General features: G+C 27.1%; 1 protein-coding gene across 1 annotated transcript; it reads left to right on the forward strand.

The window, feature by feature from the left end:
* The first annotated feature begins 17,483 nt into the window (after positions 1 to 17,483).
* On the forward strand, positions 17,484 to 21,050 carry LOC114163198 (NAC domain-containing protein 91-like). Its single transcript, XM_028047355.1, has 6 exons — positions 17,484 to 17,926; positions 18,299 to 18,576; positions 18,655 to 18,960; positions 19,628 to 19,939; positions 20,044 to 20,451; positions 20,535 to 21,050. Exons 1-6 carry the CDS (start codon positions 17,722 to 17,724, stop codon positions 20,823 to 20,825), a joined length of 1,800 nt encoding a protein of 599 aa, XP_027903156.1. The 5' UTR covers positions 17,484 to 17,721; the 3' UTR covers positions 20,826 to 21,050.
* Positions 21,051 to 21,774: the final 724 nt, after the last annotated feature.

Here is a 21,774-nt window from a genome sequence, read left to right on the forward strand (position 1 = left end):
AAAAATTGTCAAATTTTAATTATTAAATAATTATTTTCCATAAAAAAATAAAAAACACAAGATACGTTAGAAAATAAAATATTTGTTCTTGCTTTAAGCGAAAAAAAAACTGTACGTGGAGAAAATCCTACAATGTTTGTAGTGGGTTTGTAGTGGATGGCCTGAAATTTTAGCTGTTTCAATCTGAAAAAGAAGAAAAAAAGTGTTGAAACTTATACTTTTAGATAGTTGTGGAGTGCAACTAAATAATATGAATAAATTATTATTTTATGCACCTTAAACTTACTTTTCACACGTGCTTCTCAACAGGGAAGGATCGTTTATCTTAAATTTCTGTTTTCAGTTCTGTACCTTCTGAAATATTTTGAGGATCAAAGATTTTAAAAACAATTACCCCGATATTCATATATAAGCCAAAGCCACAATTTTGTGTTTGAAAGTTTTATTGAATGAGTATTAATATTGAAGGTTTTTTCTACACAAATAAAGTGGTGTCAACCATGTTAAAGATTCAAGAGAAAATCTACAAAAAACTTTTTCAAATATTTGAATTCTGTACAATATCTTAAATGATCAATGCAATTTATTGGTTTACTTAAAACCTTGAACTAATTTTTTATAAACGTGTTATTTTTAATTAGATTAATACTTGAAAAACATAATTTTAACAAACAAAATTTCTCTAATTAATCTAACCCGCTCAAAAGTGACTTATTGAATTAAACATAAAATAAAATAAAAAAACTCCACCCAACCCAAAACCATTTTTGTTAAGTTGAATAATAAATTTACCCAAATCGTAAACAACCGAAACAAAACCTTAATCTTATATTTCGTTTTTCTAATTTTCCATATTCCTTGAAACATACTTATCTCTTAAAATTAACAAAAAAAGTTATAAATAATAAACAAAGTACAAAAATACGATTGAAAAAAATAAGACTAGTTAAAGCTTGTTTATGTTTTAAAAACATGTTTTATTATTTATAAATAAGAACAAAGAGAGTACTTCGTTTATATCATTATTATAAGAAGGTAGAACTGTAGTACATTTTTTTAATTCATTTTAATATCATATTTTATTTAGATAATTTTTGTTTCAATAAATAAAAAAATTATTATTTAATAAAATAAATAATTAAGTAAATTTTATATTCAAATGTAATTACATAAATTTTCCATTTGAAAATAATTATTATATAATTTATAAATTATAATTTTTTAAATTTATTCCATTTAATATAATAAAAAAAGAAAATACACACTAAAACGATTTTTTTAGTTAATATAAATAATTATACTTACATAAAAAGTAATGAATAATTGTATTCATATGTGAGTGATTTATAATATGTATATTGTTTAATATGTATAATTATTTTTAGCATTTGAATACTTTATTTTAATTTTTTTAATTTCATTAGCCATTAAAATTGAAAAAAAAATGTATGGCATATAATCTGAATAGGTAAATAACTTACAAGGGAATTAAAAAATTTCATTTATCATTTAAACATAATTTATGATCCATGATGAATATGCGGGTACTATGTATCCATTTTCTTGTTATAAAACATATCAATGGCTAAAATATAATAAATATTTACTGTATTAATATTTTTTTATTCTATTATTACATTTTGCTGATATATATATATATATATATATATATATATATATATTGTAACTTTTATTTTAAGAGGAATGGTTTAGAAATTATTGTTTTTATTATTATTATTGAAAAAAAAGTGTGTATTTCTTTTTTTAATTTTAAAAATATTTTTTTTTAATTTTATTATAAATATTTTTTTTTATAATTTTTAGATATTTTTTCTTTAAGGATATTTATTTTATTTTGAAAGTAATTAATTAAAATGAAAAATTAAATTAATGAAATAATTTATATAATAAAACGATCATTTAAAGAGATAAAAATAATAAAATAACTATTTTAATTAAAATAATGTTATTTATTATGGTGTAAAATTAAAAATAGAATTTTTATTTATATAAAAGTATATATTGTTATTATTATTATTATATTTTTGTCACTTTTTCCAATTTTTTTACACAATTTTATCATCATGATTATGTAATCATTATCACATTAGTATCTACCATGATTACTATACTATTACTTTATCAGTTAGTTCATAATTTTAATGTTAAAATGACATATGCTTTTCCATATTAAGTTATTAGAGTTTATCTTTCAGAGTGGATTAATTTTTCTTCTTATATTAATACAGCTCGACTTTTACCTTATAACAAAAGATAAAACATAAGGATGGACAAAAAAACCATTGTAAAATTCAAATCATAATATTTCTAATTCATATTATTTAAGTTAATTTAAATAAATTTATTTAAATCTATATTTATACTTTTAAGTTTTAAGTTCAATTAATTCGGATTGTATTTGGACATTGATTGGATTGATTTTAATCAGACTTAAATTAGATCAATTTTTTATTTAAAAAATTTAAAATCAAAGTGCGTTTAAATTGAATTAAAACAATTGAAAACTAGGTCGAATTAAAAACACAAACATAAATTAAAAACAAAAATTGAAGAGAAAACTACTACAGATAAGTTTATAACCTGGTTTTAACTTATAAATTGATAACTTTTTTATACTTTTCTCTCCTAAAATTCCTTCCTCTTGCAAATGAACTTACCTTATAAGGAAGAAGTAAAAAACTGCATTGAAACGTGTCCATAATCCGCAAGTTTTATTCAGTAGATTCATATTGATGACATCGTGGCATATGGTATTGAATTTTTTAGACGATAAAAAGTTGAGTATCAAATATCAAAATGTTAATTCCAAATTTATAATTAAAATCACGAATGATTATTTAAATTTTGGATTGATTAAATAAAAAGAGTACAAAAAGTAATAAAAAATTTTGCTTTTACATTTAACTTTTTTAGAAAACAAATACAAAACACACACAAAGTTAAGGAAATAATCATCTATAAACCAATTTTCAACGATTCGATTTATTTTAAATAAGTTATGAAAAGTTCTATAGATTTCAATTATAAAAAATATATAAAATTATAGTAACAAAATTGTGTTTAAGTAAAAGAAATTAGATGCAAAAATAAGTATTTATTTTGTCACAATTAAATGTTTGAGTTTAAATGAAGTATAAAATTGGTAATATTAATTTTTCTTTTTCAAACTTGATTTTTTGTCTAATTTAGTGCATTCATTTGGTCACTTAAACAATAAAACCAGAACCATAGAAAAGGAATTAGGTAAGGACTAGAAATTCATATCACTAAACACGAAATGAGAATATGGACTTATGTTTTGTCTTTTTTTCAAGACAACCTAATCATGTTAGACCTTTAATCTAGAGTCTGTTTCGTCTGCGTGAGTGTGTGTGGGTGGGTGGGTGGAAATTCTCTCATCGATAAAACCATCACTAGTATTAGAATCAATGGTTTGTTTTAGTGACCGACTTAAAAGTCTTCCTAGCAAAAGTTTTAGACATGTGTATCTTGTTAAGATAAACACACTACAAAATGAATACTCGTGGCTGGGAATACTTCCGCTCAATGTGAAGTAACTAGGTTGAGAATACTTTCGTTTGAAGGGAAGTGTATTAATGCGGAAAGAGTCATCCTTGAATGGAAGATTGTTGAGATGGTTGAGAATCAAAGTGTAAATTTAAGTCTCACATTAAATAGAAATGATAAAGTTGATTACCTTATAAGCAAAAGACCCATAAACTCATTTTTCTAAAATTTTGGGTTAGAGATTGTATTAATTTCTTATGTGTGTTAAATTCAGATGGTATTGTTGTTGTGTCTCCCCATGAATTCCTTCCTTAATAGACCCATCAATATATATTATTCTTTGTTGATAAAAAAAACACAAAAATAAAATAAAAAATTAAGGTGAATCAAATTTGAAAGCATTGATATTAGATTTAATTTTGTTTCACCTAAAAATTTCTAAAGATGCGTTTCAATTTAATTTGACTAATTAATTTATCTTATAATTTATTTAAATCTTAATTCTGTAAAAAATGTACCCTTAAATTACTTATTATATGAAATCAGGAAGTAATAAACATTCGAATTAGAAAGTCCAGACAAGAGAGAATAAGCAAATTCAGCGTAAATATACAAGGAGAAATAAGTATTTAGGTAATAAGCAAATTCATATATATAAAAAAAAAACACTTGATCATTTAATAACAAAGTATTTATTTAGTTATAAGTTGAAAATAGCAACAACAAAAAAACGAAAAAGGAGAAAAAGAGAGAGATCCATAGATGCTTAAAGAGACATAGGTTATCATTCTAATCATCCTTCTCCTATGTACCTATAAAGTTCCTAGAGACAAAACAAAAATCTAAGACGATGAGTTAAAATTGGACACAAAAAGAAAACATTCCTAACCCTTTATTTCTTTATTCTTTATTATATGAGCCAAGTAATTAGCACTAAAGAGAAAATAAAGGTCCAGGACTCTTGAAAAAACTATTCACTTATATTGAATTTCTTTCTTCATGAATTATAAATCTATCTTTTGCTTTTTGTTTTAACTAAGATAAAAAGGATATAAGGAAATAAATATAGAAATCCAATAAACTACAGAAAATAAAATAAATATCCTCTTCCATTCCACTGTTTTAAAGTTATTTATTTGAGGAAAGCGAGTTACGAATTAAAATTAACAACTTAAAATATCTCTAAAATAATATATATAATTACCTACAACTTTATCTATGTTTTTTTTTTATCTTTTCCATACATGTTTTAAAAATGTCAAAAAGGAATAACTTTTGTTGTCTCATTCACAAAAATTTCGTTTTTCTTTTTATTGTGATAGTAGACAGCAAATTGAAGCAAGCAATGATATATACGACAACATATGTAAAGCTTGCATGTGCACTAACTTCAAATGTGTGACTTCTTAACCCATCAAAGTAAACAAACACTTATCTTTTACAACTTCGGACTCCAAAACTCAAATTTCTTCAATAAAGTTTTGTCAAAAATAAACTACAAATTTGCAAAGTTACAATAATTATGAAAAGAGTTATTCCATGTATTCTGGTGTTTTATATAAAAAATTATAAAAATTGATAGATTTTAAGAAAAAAATTATAGTGATTTGTTCTGTATTAGACAAGGTTCTTAGGCTTCAATTGTTATGAGAAGAATTATTTCATATACTGATTTTTCTTATTATTTTTGTATAAATTTGTAAAAAGGTTATTGAAATTGGAAAACTTAGAAAAAAAAAACAATTACAACGATCGATTAATCATGTTTAGTGTTCACGATTTTTTATTGAAAAAGTTGTGTTTACGAAATACGACTTTATCATTGACATACAGAAGTTGTGTATGACAAAAACGAACGTGATTTGTCTTTTTTCTCTCCTATAACAGTTATGTGACGACTTTAATTAATTTTGTACGAATGTGTTAAAACCGTGAATGGTAAAAACGATTTTCAATTTTTTAAGTGAAATCATGCACTAAGAAAGTAGTGAGGATCTCATCTATCTTTTTCTTAAACTATAAAACATTAATTAAGCTTAATTATCTATTATGTAGAAGTAGCAAGGATCGTAACGATGTGGAAGTGCATAATAACTTCTCTATGCGGAAGAATTTGGATTAGACTTGACAAACATAATTCGAAGAGCGAAAAAATACATCTAAAATTTATACATTTAATTATTGTCACTAATATAATAAAAATGAATGCATAATGTAGTATAACGATAACTAAAAAAATCACACATATCTAAAAGATTGTCAAAAGAAAAATTTGATGATAATCAAACCACATTTAAAATCCAGTTATAAAAAATACATAGTATAATTATTTTTTCTTCTATGTTTATAAAATAAAGGTTAAAATACCTTTTTGGTTCCAATTTTTGTCAAATTTTTTCAAATAAGTCCTAATTTTGGTTTTGTGTTCAAATAGGTCCAAATTTTCGTCAATTTTGTTTAATTGAGTCCTTTTTTACTAACACCGTTTAAATAATTAAGGGCCATGAACAGTGACTGCAACGTGTCACTTCGTGGTTTTTTTGAATTTTTTTTATTTTTATTTATTTTTTTTTTAATTTTTTTTTAAATTTTTTTTAAATGTACACATGTCAACGCAGGAGCGTGCCACGTGTCACTTCGTGTTTTTTTTGAATTTTTTATTTTATTTTTCTTTAATTTTTTTGAATTTTTTTTAAATATCCACGTGTCAACCTAGCAGTGTGTCACGTGTCAAAGTCATTATTCTATATTCAATTTGGTCTCTATATTTGTTATTTTTGTTCAATTAGGTCTCAATTTTTGTTAACATTAACCAATTTGGTCCCTATCGAAAATGTGACCAAATTTAATTTTTATATCAAAGTTATTATGATGTGAATTTTAATATATTATATAAAAATATTTAATAAAAAATGTGAATTTTAATATAAAAATTAAATTTGGTTTTAATTTGGAGAAGGACCAAATTGGTTAATGTTAACAAAAATTAGGACCTAATTGAACAAAAATAACAAATATAAGGACCAAATTGAATTTAGAACATTGACTTTGACATGTGGCACGCTACTAGGTTGACACGTGGACATTTTAAAAAAAATTCAAAAAAAAAATTCAAAAAAACCACGAAGTGACATGTGGCACACTCTTGGGTTAACACGTGTACATTTGAAAAAAATTTAAAAAAAATTTAAAAAATTAAAATAAATTAAAATAAAAAAATTTAAAAAACCACGAAGTGACACGTGGCAGTCACTGTTCATGGCCGTTAATGATTTAAACGGTGTTAGCAAAAAAAAGACCCAATTGAACAAAATTGACGAAAATTAGGACCTATTTGAACACAAAACCAAAATTAGAACTTATTTGAAAAAAATTGACGAAAATTGGGACCAAAAAGGTATTTTAACCTAAAATAAAAAATTAATATAGAAAATGTTCACTAAATAAATTATTAAATTAATATTTCACTCTCAAGTGAGACGACCTTATTTTCTTCCTCTTTGGAATGGAAGAGAACATAGGAAAAATAAAAGTAAAAATAATATATCTTTTTTATTTTTAGAAACAAAAGAAAATAGGTGAGAGTGAGAATAATTTGCATAAAACTTAAACTATAATGAAAAATAATAATTAAATATATCTTAATAAATATTTTTATTTTTATTTTCTATTATGCTTGATTTTATATTTTATTATTTATTACCATTAATTATTATGTTTATAAAAGAAATAAAATATTTGATTTAATTATCATTAATTTGTAATATATTATCTAATATTTATAATATAAAATAATTCAAAATATATATAATGTAAAAAGTATTTTAAAATTTTTGGGAGAGGTCTACCCTGTCCCATTACCACAATGTCCCGTCACTGGAGATTTTACTGAGTTTTTCTATATTATTTTTTTGTTGTGTCTTTAAAATACATTGATAATTACTGATTTTGAAATTTTAAAATATATTAAAAAGATTTTAAAGTACGAATATAATGTATTTAACAGATAACAACACTACAAAATATTGTAAAGAATCTGGACTCGAAGCAATGAGTGAGATTGATATGGGTGATTAACATTGCTTACTTTGCAAGTAACAAGAATTGGTGAGAAGTTAGCAATTATATAGTTGAAGAATAATGAAGGTGGCGAAAGGGTATTAAGGTGAAGCAATAGTAATAGACACTGAAAAGGATTTGTATGAAGGTTGAAATTGAATTTTGCATGATTTAGAAGACGAGATAGCACTAGTTTAGTAGTGCAGTATGATATGGCTTTAGCTTTAACTTGCTTTCTTTTTTGAGAAGTAGCTTTTCCTACTTTTCTTTTTCCTCGGATTCGCCTTTTTGGCACGTGAACTCACATCCTATCATTTTCATCTCATTGCAACTTACATTACGCAAACTGCAACATATGGGATATAGTGACCTAATTTCTTTCGCTAAAATTCACAATTTTTTTATATTGTTGTCTCCTCACTTCCACTTTTAAGAGAAGAATCTACAGTTATAATTTATAATTTTTTTTAAGTTAATTTGTCATGAGAAATGTAATTAAAGAACAAAAGATGGAGATAACATTTGTATAGTTAGCTTCCAAATTTTATGTGGTATGAAGAGTTGTTAAGATTTTAGTTTTCAAGTCTACATGACCTGTTTTGGTTAAATATGCGTGGCAATAGTCACAGGTTACGTCATCTAAGCTCATTTCTAATAATCCTCTTTTATTTTGTTATAGATTTCAAACTATGATAGTTTTAAAAAAATGTTAATGTTTTAAAATAAAATGAGTATAATTAAATGCTGTTAACTTTCTTAGTTAGGATGAATTTTTTTAACACCTTAATTATTTCCAGATTTAATATAACGTACAGTCTTAAATCTAGTCGTCTTTTAATACATATATTTAGTTATTGCATTATCAAAGAGGAAAAATATATGGAAGGATTATAAATATATACATAAGTCAAAACTAAAACATTATAAATATATATATATATATATATATATATATATATATATATATATAATTAAAGTTAATATTATAAAATTTCTATGTTTTCTTCTTAGTTTATTAGAATTATTGTTCATGTGTCAAAATATGATTATGGGTGAACTAATTATTTAATTAAACGTATAAATAAATATATTAATATATAAACAATAAAATGTTATAGTTTGCCAAAGAAAATTTATTTCATATACAAGATCTACAAATATTAATTACTTTCACAAGAAACATTAAGTTTGAACACAGAGTAACACATGTCATAATATCTTTTTGTTTAGTAAATCTCATATAAAATTCTCCTATAATAGCTTAATTTCTTTTATGTCTTATCAAATAGGTGACTTTTATCCCAAAACTTAATGTTAGAAATCTCTCTCAGTGTCACAGATTAAATCATTCATGTGAAATTTTAAGGGTGTGTTCTTTTGGAACGAATGATTCAAGGGAGAGGGAGAAGATTGATTTGGATGAATTTGAGGATTAAATTTGTGTTGTTCTTCTGAGGAGATCGTAAGATGACAGTGGAGTTGATTTGAAAGTAAAATTTGAAAAAAATTGTGAAAAATTCATTGATGTGATTAATAAAAAATAAAATTTAGTAGATAATAAGATAAGATTACCTTATTGATCTTAGTGTTAAAAATAATATAAAATGATATTTAGATAAATTATAATTAATTTTTATTTTTATGGTGAAAATATTTATTAATAATATTTATAATTTGAATAAAATAAAAATTATAATATAATTGATTTGAAAAATTAATTATTTTAATTTTTTTTCTTTATTAACGCAAAAAAAATTGTAATAATCATATTTATTATTTGAATAAAACAAATATTTTAATATAATGGATTTGTGTTTTAAGTCATGATTTTGTAATTAATATTTTAATTGGTTTGTGTTTCATTCAAATTAAGGAAGAAAAGTCATGATTTTGAAATTGGATACAAGAAAAATGGAACTGGGTAAATATACCAAAAACTTTTGAAGTTGTGATCGGATCCAACTAAAATGTATTAGATTCCATTCACTTCTTCAAGAGCACACTTCTAGTAATTCAGTTTGACTTTGGCTATTGTTGCTATCTTCACACATCTCTGTCAATGACTAACAATGGTGGAAAGGTAGGAAAATGATATGGAACATCAAATATCAGGGAAGTAGAGCACTAGGGCACATCAATAAATAAGAACAACCATATGTTCTCACCACAAACATATAACTCACCTCGTTACAACTCAAACCTATTCACAGCCATGGAGAAGCTTCCTTTTTCTCATGTAACATAATAAATCAATTGACTTCTTAATTACATTCAATGGTTAATTCAAGAGGCTCAACAACACATAATACACGGACAAACAATTCAAAATTCAAACGAATTAGGAATCTCTCCTATTATGCATTAGGAATCCCTACTGTGTGCATCAGGAATCTTCCTCTTTATACAAACCTCGAGCCATGAGAGTGCAATGTGGTATTGTATTTTGTAGTATAATAATGAGGGCATATTGATAAAATGTTAAAGTTCACTCTCAAATCTCGTCTTGGTAGCGGGATGTAATATGGTGAGGTATCTCCCAAATTAACACTTTCTATTCCTTTTCATTCATTGAAAACGAATACGAAAAATCTCTCCAATTATCGCTCCTCATCACCTTTCAACACTAATTCATTCCAAATGAATACGTCCTAAGCCTTTCATAATAAAAAAAAAGATTTTAATGCAAAATAAAACATATTTTAAAATAAAACTTGATAGGCCAAAAGTAATCCTTATTGAACCACTTTCTACTTGGTGAAATTGGTTAGTGAAAAACAATACAAAATTACATAAAAAAATATGACTAAATCAGAAAAAAAGGAAAAAGAAAAGGTCAGATAAAAAGAAAAGTTTAAAAATAGAATAAGAAAAAGAAACGATGCTTACAGAATTCATTTATTCCTTTTAAATTTAATAAAGTGACATCATCTAATTTTCTTTTCTTTTTGTTCTTACATAGATGAGATCGAGATGAATTCTTCAATTCCGATATCTTCTTTCTCTTCCTAAATCGAATCCTTCTTTATTACTAAAATCTAGAAAGACACACACTGCAACAACAGTCAAATAAATAATAAATGTACAATTAAAGAATAATAAATATCTTAAAATTTTCATCAATTTATATAATCTTAATATGGTTTTTTCCGTTATAGGCATTTGGGATGATGTTATCCATGTTTTTATTTTGGAATTAGGGGCCATCTCTTTTTAATAAATAATTTTGTTTAAGTTTCAACTCATTTGGTACAGTTTTAAAAGAATTAGAATTCTCTATTAATTTTTTTGTGTATTCAAATTATACTCATGGACTCATTTTAAAGTCTTCATGTATCCTCTCTTCAATTTATATAATAACACAACTTCGTATTATTTTTCGAGAATAAGTATCGATAATATTAAATAGACTAAAAGTGAAATAATAAAGGAGAATTATTCATGGTACACAGATGTTTGAACTGAACCATTCAACTAGAGCCTGCTTCTTAATATAGAAGGAACAGACGCACAGAGTAAACAAGAACACCAATAATGCATAATTTGGCTTCGTTTTTAAGAAAATTAATTTGTTTCCATTCACGTACAAATTGTAAAATCAGATTTACTTTCATTCCTAACCTTTTCTGCTGTTATTCCTTTATAAAAGAATAATTATTTCAGAGAGTGATATATTTGTGTTTTTTATGAGAAGAAGTGTTATATAATTTTGTTAAGTTATCATTCTCTTAACAATACTAATGTGAATCTAACATAAAAGACTATATTATTTTATTTTAATAATTATTACAACTATATTGAGTAAAAAAATTAGAGGAAAATATTTACAAATATTATATTAAATCTTAAATTATTATGTTATAAGCACTTAGTCAGGAATATGATGATTGTTATATATATATATATATATATATATATATATATATATATATATATCGCTAAGCAAATTTAATCTTAATACTTAATGTTTTTTTTTCAGTAAATAAAATTTTATCTAGTACTTTTTGTCACTTTACCTTTTCCTTTATAGATCAAAGTGAAAATGTTGTGTTTTTCGTAATCTTAGCTCTAGATATTTTAGGTCAAAGTGAAATTATTAGTTTTTGTTGTTATTGAATAACATCATGTTACTCGAAGTTGAGAGTTTTGGTTAAAATTTTGTCTCCATTATTGGCGTCAGTCTTGTTGTAACTAATGAAAATGACTGAAAAACATGTTTCAAAACAATTTTCATGTAATACGTAAATTTCTTTTTAAATAGATAGAATATTTCTTTCTCTTTCTTTTTCTTTTCTGAAATATTCATTACTCTTGTGAGATCCAGTTCAACCATATTTTCTATTTTATTTGTACGAATAACACTACAACACATTTTCATGAAGGAACAAACTCTAACAAACTGGTTGTAGCAAATTCCTAACAAAATATTTATAGCAAATTCCTAGTTAATTCCTCACAAACTAGTTGTAACAAATTCCTAAACAAACTATTTATAATAAATTCTTAGCTAATCCCTAACTAATTGATTGTAGCTAATCTCTATCTAATGTCTAGCAAAGTGATAGTACCCTTGCAAAATATTTGTAACAAATTCCTAGCTAATCTCAAGTAAAGTATTTATAGCAAATTCATAGTTAATCCCTAACAAACTACTAGTTGTAGCAAATCCCTAGTTAATCACTCGCAAATTGTTTGTAACAAATTTTTTCGTTAATTTTTCTCACAAGTTAGCTACGAAATCTTTTTGTCGTTGATCTCTCACTAAATAGCAAGAAATTAGTGAAAAATATATTCGCTCACTAATTTCTGTCACAAATTAACTACGAAATCTTTTTATCGCTAATTATTCGCTAAATAGTGAGAAATTAGTGGAAAATAAATTCCTTACTAATTTACAATTTTGTTGTAGTGTTATGGTCATGATGTAACTAATTAGTATAAAAAAACAATTAATTGTATAAACAAAAAAATAATTGATCAGTTAGTTACTAGTTTAAATATTAATTGACAAACTAAATGTTTTTTATTTAAAATATAGTGAATAAAAAGTTATAATTATACTTTAAATCAGTCACTAATATTAATTACCATAATTTATACTATTAAAGGAATACGTGTTTACATGGGTAATTAATTATAGACCAGTTTAATAATTCGTTTATAGCTAATTAAAAGTTTGGTAGTCAAAAGTTTTGATTTCTAAGATTAATTGATATTTAAAGATTTTTTTTAGTGAATATGTGTTTCTCACCAATGATGCTTTAAAAGTCTATTAAAATAAAAAATATATTAATATATGAAGTTGATAAATAACTAACTGAACATCGTTTAATTAACGGAGTTGCATAACATTTTAATCAATTTACAGAGGTGTATTATTTGTATCATATATCTATTATATATAACCACCCTAACGTTGTGGTTTAAGAACTAGATTCGAGAACATATATACTTGCTATTTAGTTAAGTATTAACTATGCAATATGAAGTTTTAAGTTCGCCATTTAGTAAATATAAGAAAGTAAAATAAAATATCTTATGTTAAAGAAAGACTTATAAGTATATTATCTTAAAATTTTAGCATATTAACTCCTTTAAAGTTGACTTTTCTTTCCATAACCACGAAAAACAACTCTTTGAAAAGTTTACTTTGTGGTCAATTACTAATTCAAAGCTCTTTAACATAATGTAATTAATAGCTCTATGTTCTCTCTTTTTTCCTTACCTACCACCAGAGATATCAACAGGATATGTGAGGTAAGGGTAGTAGCTTTCTCGTACTCTATTTGCTGGATAAATAGATAAATATTCGTCACATACTTGTATTTATATCCGTACAGGTATCCGTTATGCGAGTATCCACATATTCTTTTAATACCCACGAGTACCTATGAGTATTCAAATAAAAATACAATGCATAACATTTATAAATTTCATTTCAAACAAAATGTAACAACTCATTTAAATAGTGTTGAATAATAGTTTACAAAGAAATGAAGATTTTTTAAAATTAATTAATAAAAAATAAACCATTCAAAATCAATGTATTAATGTTTTAATCATTTTTTAATTGAAATTAGAATATAGCAGGTACATTTATCTGTGGGTATGGATACTATATGATACCCATACCGACCTTGTTAACATGCAGGTATAAAAATACTTGTATTCGTTATTCGCGAGTATCCATTTACAATATTCATTTTCTACCTATTACGGATTTTATCCGTGAATACCCGCAGATACAAATTTTTTTGACATCCCTACCTACAACTAATGTGTCAATAGTAGATTACATAATACTTACTTTAGCCTTATCCATTCCTACATACCATAAACAAATTCTTCTTAATCACCTCTCTCACGAATCTAGTAAACCATTCTCCCATGACAATGAATAGTGTGGGTGTGTGTTGTTCACTTGATACAATCCTAAAAGGAAAGATGACGATATTTTCTAACTTTGAATTTCTTCTATAAAAATAATCAATATAAATAAAGAATGCAAAATATAAATGATATGGATTGCGTCACAATTAGATTGATAAACAAAGGAAGATTCATCAATAAAATGAACACCAACTTTTCTACCTTTTGTTTTGTTCTTTGATATTTGTAATAAATTTTATCAATAAAATTCATCAGTAACATTTGTCAATAATTAATTTTTTCTTAGTAATTTTTAGCTAAATTTCGTTCATAATGTAGTCTATCAATTTATTTTTCCAAATCCGATAAACTATGTCTTATTAAACCCAAGTTTTGGTGATGGGTGAGAAAAATAAGAAAAAAGAATAGCCATAGGATGAGGGAGTAATAGCAAGAGACAAAAAGAAGAAGAAAATAAAGATGACGAAGAGAATAAGTAATAGGAAAGAGGGAAGAGAAAGATGGAGAAGAAGGAAGAAAATATAAAGAAGAAAAATAATTATCAAATAGTGATAATTACCATTAATAATTACCGACAAATATTTGATTGGTAATTATCAATAAATTTCTTATAATCATTAATAAATTTTAACAATAAAATAAATATTTTGTCGATAAAATTTATTCATTAATAATTCCATTAGTTCATCAAAATTTGTATCCAACATTTGAATATTTGATTATCTTCTTGACTGTCTTTCAAATTAGCCTATTCCAAATATCTCTTTAAACCCTCTTCAAGATACTCTCATGTTTTCTTGTACCTCATTAAATCCGTCAACCATATGATGTGATGACTTAATTTAGTATCATAGTTTAATAGAGCGAAACTAATTTAATTATGGAAGTTAAAATACTACATGCATCTTAATATATTTGAAAATAGAAATACACTGTTAGGAGGAGAGAGCCGCGTTTAAGTTAAATTGCTTCTAAAAATAAAATAAAAAGCAATAAACCCTTTAATTTAATATGAGTTTTGTTTAGCCGTCTTTATCACGAACTCTCTTAGAGTTTGGTAAATAGGTTAGAAAGGGATGAAACATATTCGTTTTGTTGTATATTTGGGGTCTTTTTTTGAAAATGAAATCAGAACAAAACATAATATTAAAGTACTATATTTTGATTCCGTTGAAGTTTTATAATGTGAGGACAACGAAAGAGGATGAATTGTTGCATTTTATCCACTTCACACGTCAAATTATACCACAACCAAATTTATTATTGTTCTTATAATTTCCTTAGCATTCCTAAACATTTTTCAAAAAAGCAAATAATTTCGTTAACCTTCCTTAACTTATATTATATCCACGTTTTTCTCAGAAAAATTTAAACAATACTCTACAAAAATTTAAAAAAGCTTTTCATTAAAAAAAAAAGAAAAAGAAATTGCGGGAGCATTTTTAAACATGCAATGCTTGTATAAACGGTCATCGTCAAATTGACAGATTCTATTATACATCGAAAGGAGATGCGAATGTGAAGAAATGTTACCTTAAATCCAATTTCATTTGAGGTGTCAATTTCAAGAGCAAAAGAAATATATATGGAATCCATTTCCACTAGGTACATAAAGATGGTGTCAAAACTAGCCTAAAAGGATTAAGAATATGTTCCATTTTACAGCATGCAAACACTATAAGTAATTGTAAGAAATCAATGTACACTTCATGGATCGTCTTATTTAAAATCTGTTACAATTATACATTAAAAAATAATTGTCAAATATTTTTAGCTTTTGACAATTACATATTTTTCTCATCTGTCAAGAAAAGTTGCCTTAGATTATACCACTTACTTTTCCACAAGTTGTGTTACTAAATTAGCTTTAAAATAGTATTTGAGGCGATTTAAAATGAATAGATTATTCTAATGGGTTATTATTATATAGGTATTTTGGAATAATACTCTTAAATGTACAAATTCTTTGTCTAAAGATTTTGGATTGCAAGAAATATCAATTTTTTATTTGAGTTAAATTCAGGTCTCATTAATGTTTATCTTTCTAGGATTTTTCTCTTAAAATACTAATCAATAAGAATGTGATAAAATATTTCATAACCAATTGATATAAATAAGAATGAGGATGAATTTTTAATTCATGTTTGCTTGTTCATGGGTTTAGAGCGAAGGGTTTCAAAGTCTAATAAACTTCTAAAAGATGATTGTGTGTAGAGATATTTTTTCTGAAGTCTCTATGACAAAAAAAAAAAAGAGAAAACACAAAAAACACAATTATTGATGAATTTTTTTAACAAGTGATTTTTCAAGAAGACATCATATAATGAAACTTGAATCAGATTATTTGTACTCAAAATCTTCATCCTTATAATAAGATATTAATTTTTTCATTTCAAAACAATATAAAACTTAAATTCATATTTAAATTCTTAACAAAAAATAAATAATACCCATATCTGTACTTTATATATATATATATATATATATATATATATATATATATATATATATATATTTTACTATTTTACTATTTTAAGATTGAATTAAAGTCGGGCTTGAGTAATAAATATACCATCCTTAGTACAGATCATAAACATTTATTTCATATATTAAAATTCATGTAGTAATAAATTAAAATTCATATATTTTATCTAGACAATATAGTAACCAAACATGCACCGACAATGTAGTAATAAATTAAAATTCATATATTATTTTTTATTTCAAAAAAAAATAGGTTACTAATTTTATTTTTAAAGAACCAAATATAATTTTATCTTTCTAGAATTATAGTTATAGTTATTACTTCATAATTTAGGCTATAACCTTTTCCCTTAAACCATGCAACTATAACACAAAAAATATAACAAACGTTTCTTTAGAAATAAAATAATGAATTAACACGTATGTTGGGTTCAATTATTTGCTAGAGGGAAAATAGAGTATAAACGAGAAACATTAGTAGGAAAATAAAAATGTTAACAAAGAAAAAAATTATTATATTTTTTACCTTTTTTCTATTTGTTAAAACAAATCCTTTTATTTTCATTATATGCCTTCCATATTTTTATTCGTCTTCATTTTTTCTCTTTCTACCAATTTCTAGATTTTTGAATTTTAGAAAACAAATAGAAATGTTTTTAAAAAGTTTTCCGAAACAAGCACAGCATCATATTTTATTTGTCGTTGTTATTGTTGACTATGGTTTTCTTACCCAGCACGTAAATGGAGGGTGGGAACGTGCACGTTTGGTGCCACGTGTCAAAATACTATTTGCTGAACAACATGTCCTTTTTCCCTCTAATCTAGTGCTTCCATCAATAATAGCAAAATTCACATTCCGATTTACCCCAACACTTGTCCCTGGCTCAACCCTTCACCGCGTTGGATTGAATCAGTGGCATCACCGTAGTTTCGTGGAAAGAGGAGGGTAAAACATGGCACACGGTATATACGAGGAATTTAAACGCGCTTTCTCCTACGTGAAATCCATAAAAATTAACGAGTCACCACTACACTACACTACACTGCAGTGCCTGGGAAACTTTCTCTGCTCATGCGTGTTACCTCTGAGAAAAATAAAAGCGAGAAAAAGCTATGGGCCACACCACCTAACACAACACAATCCTCTCTGAATTATTCCCCTGATTCTCAAATTCCGCTTCCGCTTATTTCTTTATAATTCATCGCTGTTCCTTTATAAATCTTTTTCCCTTTCATTTTAAGTTTCGTCTTGCTTGAGTGAACATGAGTTCCGTCGAGTGTTATCCGTCGCGAGGCGACGATGTCGCCGTCGTGTCGCTGGATTCTCTACCGTTAGGGTTCCGATTCAGACCTACCGACGAGGAACTCATCGATTACTACCTGCGGCAGAAGATTAACGGCAATGGTGCCGAGGTTTGGGTTATCCGAGAAATTGATGTCTGCAAATGGGAGCCGTGGGACATGCCTGGTATTTTTCTCTTCAACCTTTTCCGATCATTAGCTCTTATCATGCTGGCCCTGCTGTTTCTTTTGGTAGTTTTTCCCCCTTGAATTAGGATTTCAACTTAATTCAATCCACAAGTTAGTTGGTGTTGTGTTACACTTATATATTATTTTTGTAGTTTAATTAGACAGCGTGAGATTTCATACTATCCCCTTATATTGAGTCAAAGCTTTAGCAGGTATTACAGAGCATCTTAGTGATTATCTTTAGATGGATAATCTGTATGTCTTGTATTATGATTTCAGGCTCGACATGTCTGGTGACATGGGGTGTGTCGGAGATTCTACAGTTTTTTTTTTTTCTTCTTTAATTTGTTTATTGGATTTTGTTTTGTAGATTTGTCGGTGATACGGAACAAGGATCCGGAATGGTTCTTCTTCTGTCCACAGGACAGAAAGTACCCAAATGGGCATCGATTGAACAGAGCAACAAGTCATGGATATTGGAAGGCGACTGGGAAAGATCGTAAAATAAAGTCTGGGATGATTTTGATTGGAATGAAGAAGACTTTGGTGTTCTACACTGGTCGTGCACCCAAAGGGAAGAGGACCAATTGGGTTATGCACGAGTATCGCCCCACCTTGAAGGAGCTCGATGGCACCAATCCTGGACAGGTACATAGCGTATTGTGATTAACAATTAGTTTAGGAATTATATGAAGTGATGATGATTCTCAATTTGTTTTCTACCAGAATGCATATGTCCTTTGTCGCTTGTTTAAGAAACATGACGAAAGCCTTGAAGTTTCGCACTGTGATGAGGCAGAACAGACTCCGTCAACTCCGATTGCTGCCAATTACTCTACGGAGGAAATACAGTCGGGTCTGGCTGTTGTTGCAGTATCCCCATCACTTGTTACAGGGGATGATAAGCACCAGAAAATTGTCCCTACGCACTCTGAGGAAGCAATATCCAACGTTATAACTCCGGTTGATTGCCATAGTGATGGATATGAAGCTTCTGATGCACAAAATAAATATTTGGCACCAGCTGCAGAGGTTAGATGGAATACCTGAGTTTATTTATTATTATTAGTTATACTTGTTTAGAATGGGGAAAATGTATGATATTTTATTCTTTTTTTTTTCCATTTCTACTTAGACATAGAGTTTCAAATAGAAAATACTCTTAAAATCATAATGGAGGATTTAGGCTATTTAGAAGATCATTAAAACATCATTTCAATCTTTATTAGCAAGAGAGAGCATAATGTCTATTTTCTAAAGACAGAAGCTGGTTATGGGAAGACTGGTTTTATGTTTGTTTGGAGAAACTCCTGTACAAGCACTTTTAGGAGATAAAAATAAGAAGGAAAAATGAAATTATTTTCCGCATAAATTAAAATTAAGTTATGCATAAGTTAAAAATTAAATTTTTGAAAAGCTAATGAGGAATAGCTCCTATAAACTAGTTCGTGCATTAACTAATTTTAGTTTCTGGAGAAATTAATTTCACTTTTTATTCTTATTTGCCTCTTCTAGAAGTTTTTATGGAGAAAGTAGACCTAATATACCTTATCTGGTAATTATGATTTGTGAGAGTTGGATATATACTTTAAAGATCATTATTGTACATTTGTTTTGTTTTATTGCTTTCATTCACCCCGATTTGATTTTTAATACACCGGAGTTATTGATTTAGTCGTATGGTTGATTTTCCCTGCAGGAGTTTCAGCCTTGGAACGTTGATATGTGTTACGACCTAAAAAACGAGCTATTGGATGATAAGTTATTCTCCCCTGAACTTGCACATGTTCAACCAGAATTTCATTATCAACCAAACAGAGAATCAGATAGTCGGTATGGGCTTCAATATGGCACTAATGAGACGAACATTTCAGACTTTTTGAATTCGGTGGTTAACTGGGACGAACTACCCTATGAGGAGCCCAATTGCCAACAGTGGACCTACCCCTCGTTTAATGTTCAGAATGGCGCATTAGGCAGCGATATAGATTCTGAACTTGCCAATATAAAAGTGAGTAACAGCTCCTACATTATTTTGTCTTTTGTTCATTCTAGGTAGGTTTTGCCTCGATAATAAAGCGGTTTTCCTAATGTTAATCTTACTGTATGCTGCAGTATATGCAAGCTGGTTACGCTGAGGAGGCAAACGACAGAAAGATTCCTTTGGTGATAGCTCCAGAATTTTGCAGCACCACTGGCATCCCCATTAGCCGTGGTGGTGATGAGCAGAAGAGCAATGTTGAGTTATTTCAAAGCATTTCCCAGAGAGATTTTACCGATGCCAATATGGGCCAAGTATACAATATTGTCAATGATTATCAGCAACCCAGAATCTATAATTCAGTTCCTAGTGGGGATACTGGAATCATTAGGAGGACACGAGTGGTTCAAAACGAAAAGCTAAGTGCAAACGTAACACAAGGTACAGCGCATAGGAGAATTCGTTTGGCGCAGAAGGCGCGAAATGAACTCTCAAATAAGATAGTGAAAAAAGAGCTTGATTTGAAACCAATCATTGCTGTGGTAAGAATTTTATCTGTTTAGCCTGTCTGTGAACGTAAGTGTGTGTAGTCGCGTGTGTAGTGACTCCTGTTGTTCTTTGATAGGAGGAGAAAGGTTCAGAAAACCATGCTTCGGAGGAAAGTGCTACGCTTACTAATGATGGGAATGAACTGCAGAAGACAGCAGAGGCAAATGGCACTAGAAAGATTTCTCGTCAAGTTACAAAAGCAAGTTCTACCTTGGGGTTGAAAGATTTTTTATTGCTCAGAAGGGTGCCATACATTTCAAAGGCTACTTCCAATCCTACCAAGTGCTCTTCTATTTTTGTAGTTTCTGCCTTTGTAATGGTCTCATTAGTGGTCTTTACTGACATCTGCGGATATCTTAAATTCTAAACTGCTAGGAGATCATTCGTTTGTTTTTGTTTTTGCCTCTATTTCTTTTTTGTGCCAATTAAGTAGAGGCGTGTAGGGTCTACTTAGAGTTGTTGATAGTTGAATATATATGCGGGTGCATATGTAGTTGGTGTATTATATGTATACTCACCAGGTTGGTTAGTCTGTAGACTCTTGATGTACATTGGAAGTGCAGTTCCTCCCCCCCCAACTTTTTAGCTCTTTCTTTTGAGTTTGCTGCATCTCCATTTCATATTAACAAAGGTGGCAAAAATAACTTGAAAGCTAAAACTATTGAATTGCATGTAAGTGTTAAATTATCCGACTTTCAATGACAATTCTAGTGTTACAAGAATATGCAAGTGAAAGTACTCACCATAATTGCCGAATAATATCATACCATACTATTTATTGTATATAAGTTGCCAACGGGGCAAACAGCTTTACGAGGTCGACATTTTATCAAACCTCGCTTCAATAACGTTCCAAAGGTGGTAAATCGGTTGTGTTTTTTTTTTTTTTTAAGTATTCTACGATCGATAAGTTAATTTTTCTGCCTGTTTTTGAGTGGTTTACTAAGTAGCGATTAAAGTGCAAAGGATTTAAGAATTGTTTTAGTTACCGTTGGAAATTTTGACTTAATTTAGTTTATTAATTTTAAAAATATATTAATTTAATTTTTTTAACCAAATTTTATTAAATTTATTTGTTGTTTCAAATGCGTTTTATAATATTATTTGATTAAATTACATTTTTTGACATAATTTCGCTTCAATTGATAAAATTTAGTTAAAATAATTAAATTTATATATATATATAAATTAATTCAAAATTTTGAAAAAAACTAATACCAATTATCAATCCAAGTTAACAAAAACATATTTAACGTCAAAATAAATCCATAACCATTTTGGAGATGCTAAATACACCAAAATACCTTAAAAATAGA

Source organism: Vigna unguiculata, chromosome 9, assembly GCF_004118075.2.
Source record: "Vigna unguiculata cultivar IT97K-499-35 chromosome 9, ASM411807v1, whole genome shotgun sequence".
Lineage (NCBI taxonomy): Eukaryota > Viridiplantae > Streptophyta > Magnoliopsida > Fabales > Fabaceae > Vigna > Vigna unguiculata.

Bases quoted from the DNA above. Each gene is read 5' to 3' on its own strand.
- LOC114163198 (XM_028047355.1), top strand. From the start codon at position 17,722: ATGAGTTCCGTCGAGTGTTATCCGTCGCGAGGCGACGATGTCGCCGTC. The intron at 18,577-18,654 runs GTACATAGCGTA...GTTTTCTACCAG, and splicing joins ATGGCACCAATCCTGGACAG to AATGCATATGTCCTTTGTCG. The intron at 18,961-19,627 runs GTTAGATGGAAT...TTTTCCCTGCAG, and splicing joins ATTTGGCACCAGCTGCAGAG to GAGTTTCAGCCTTGGAACGT.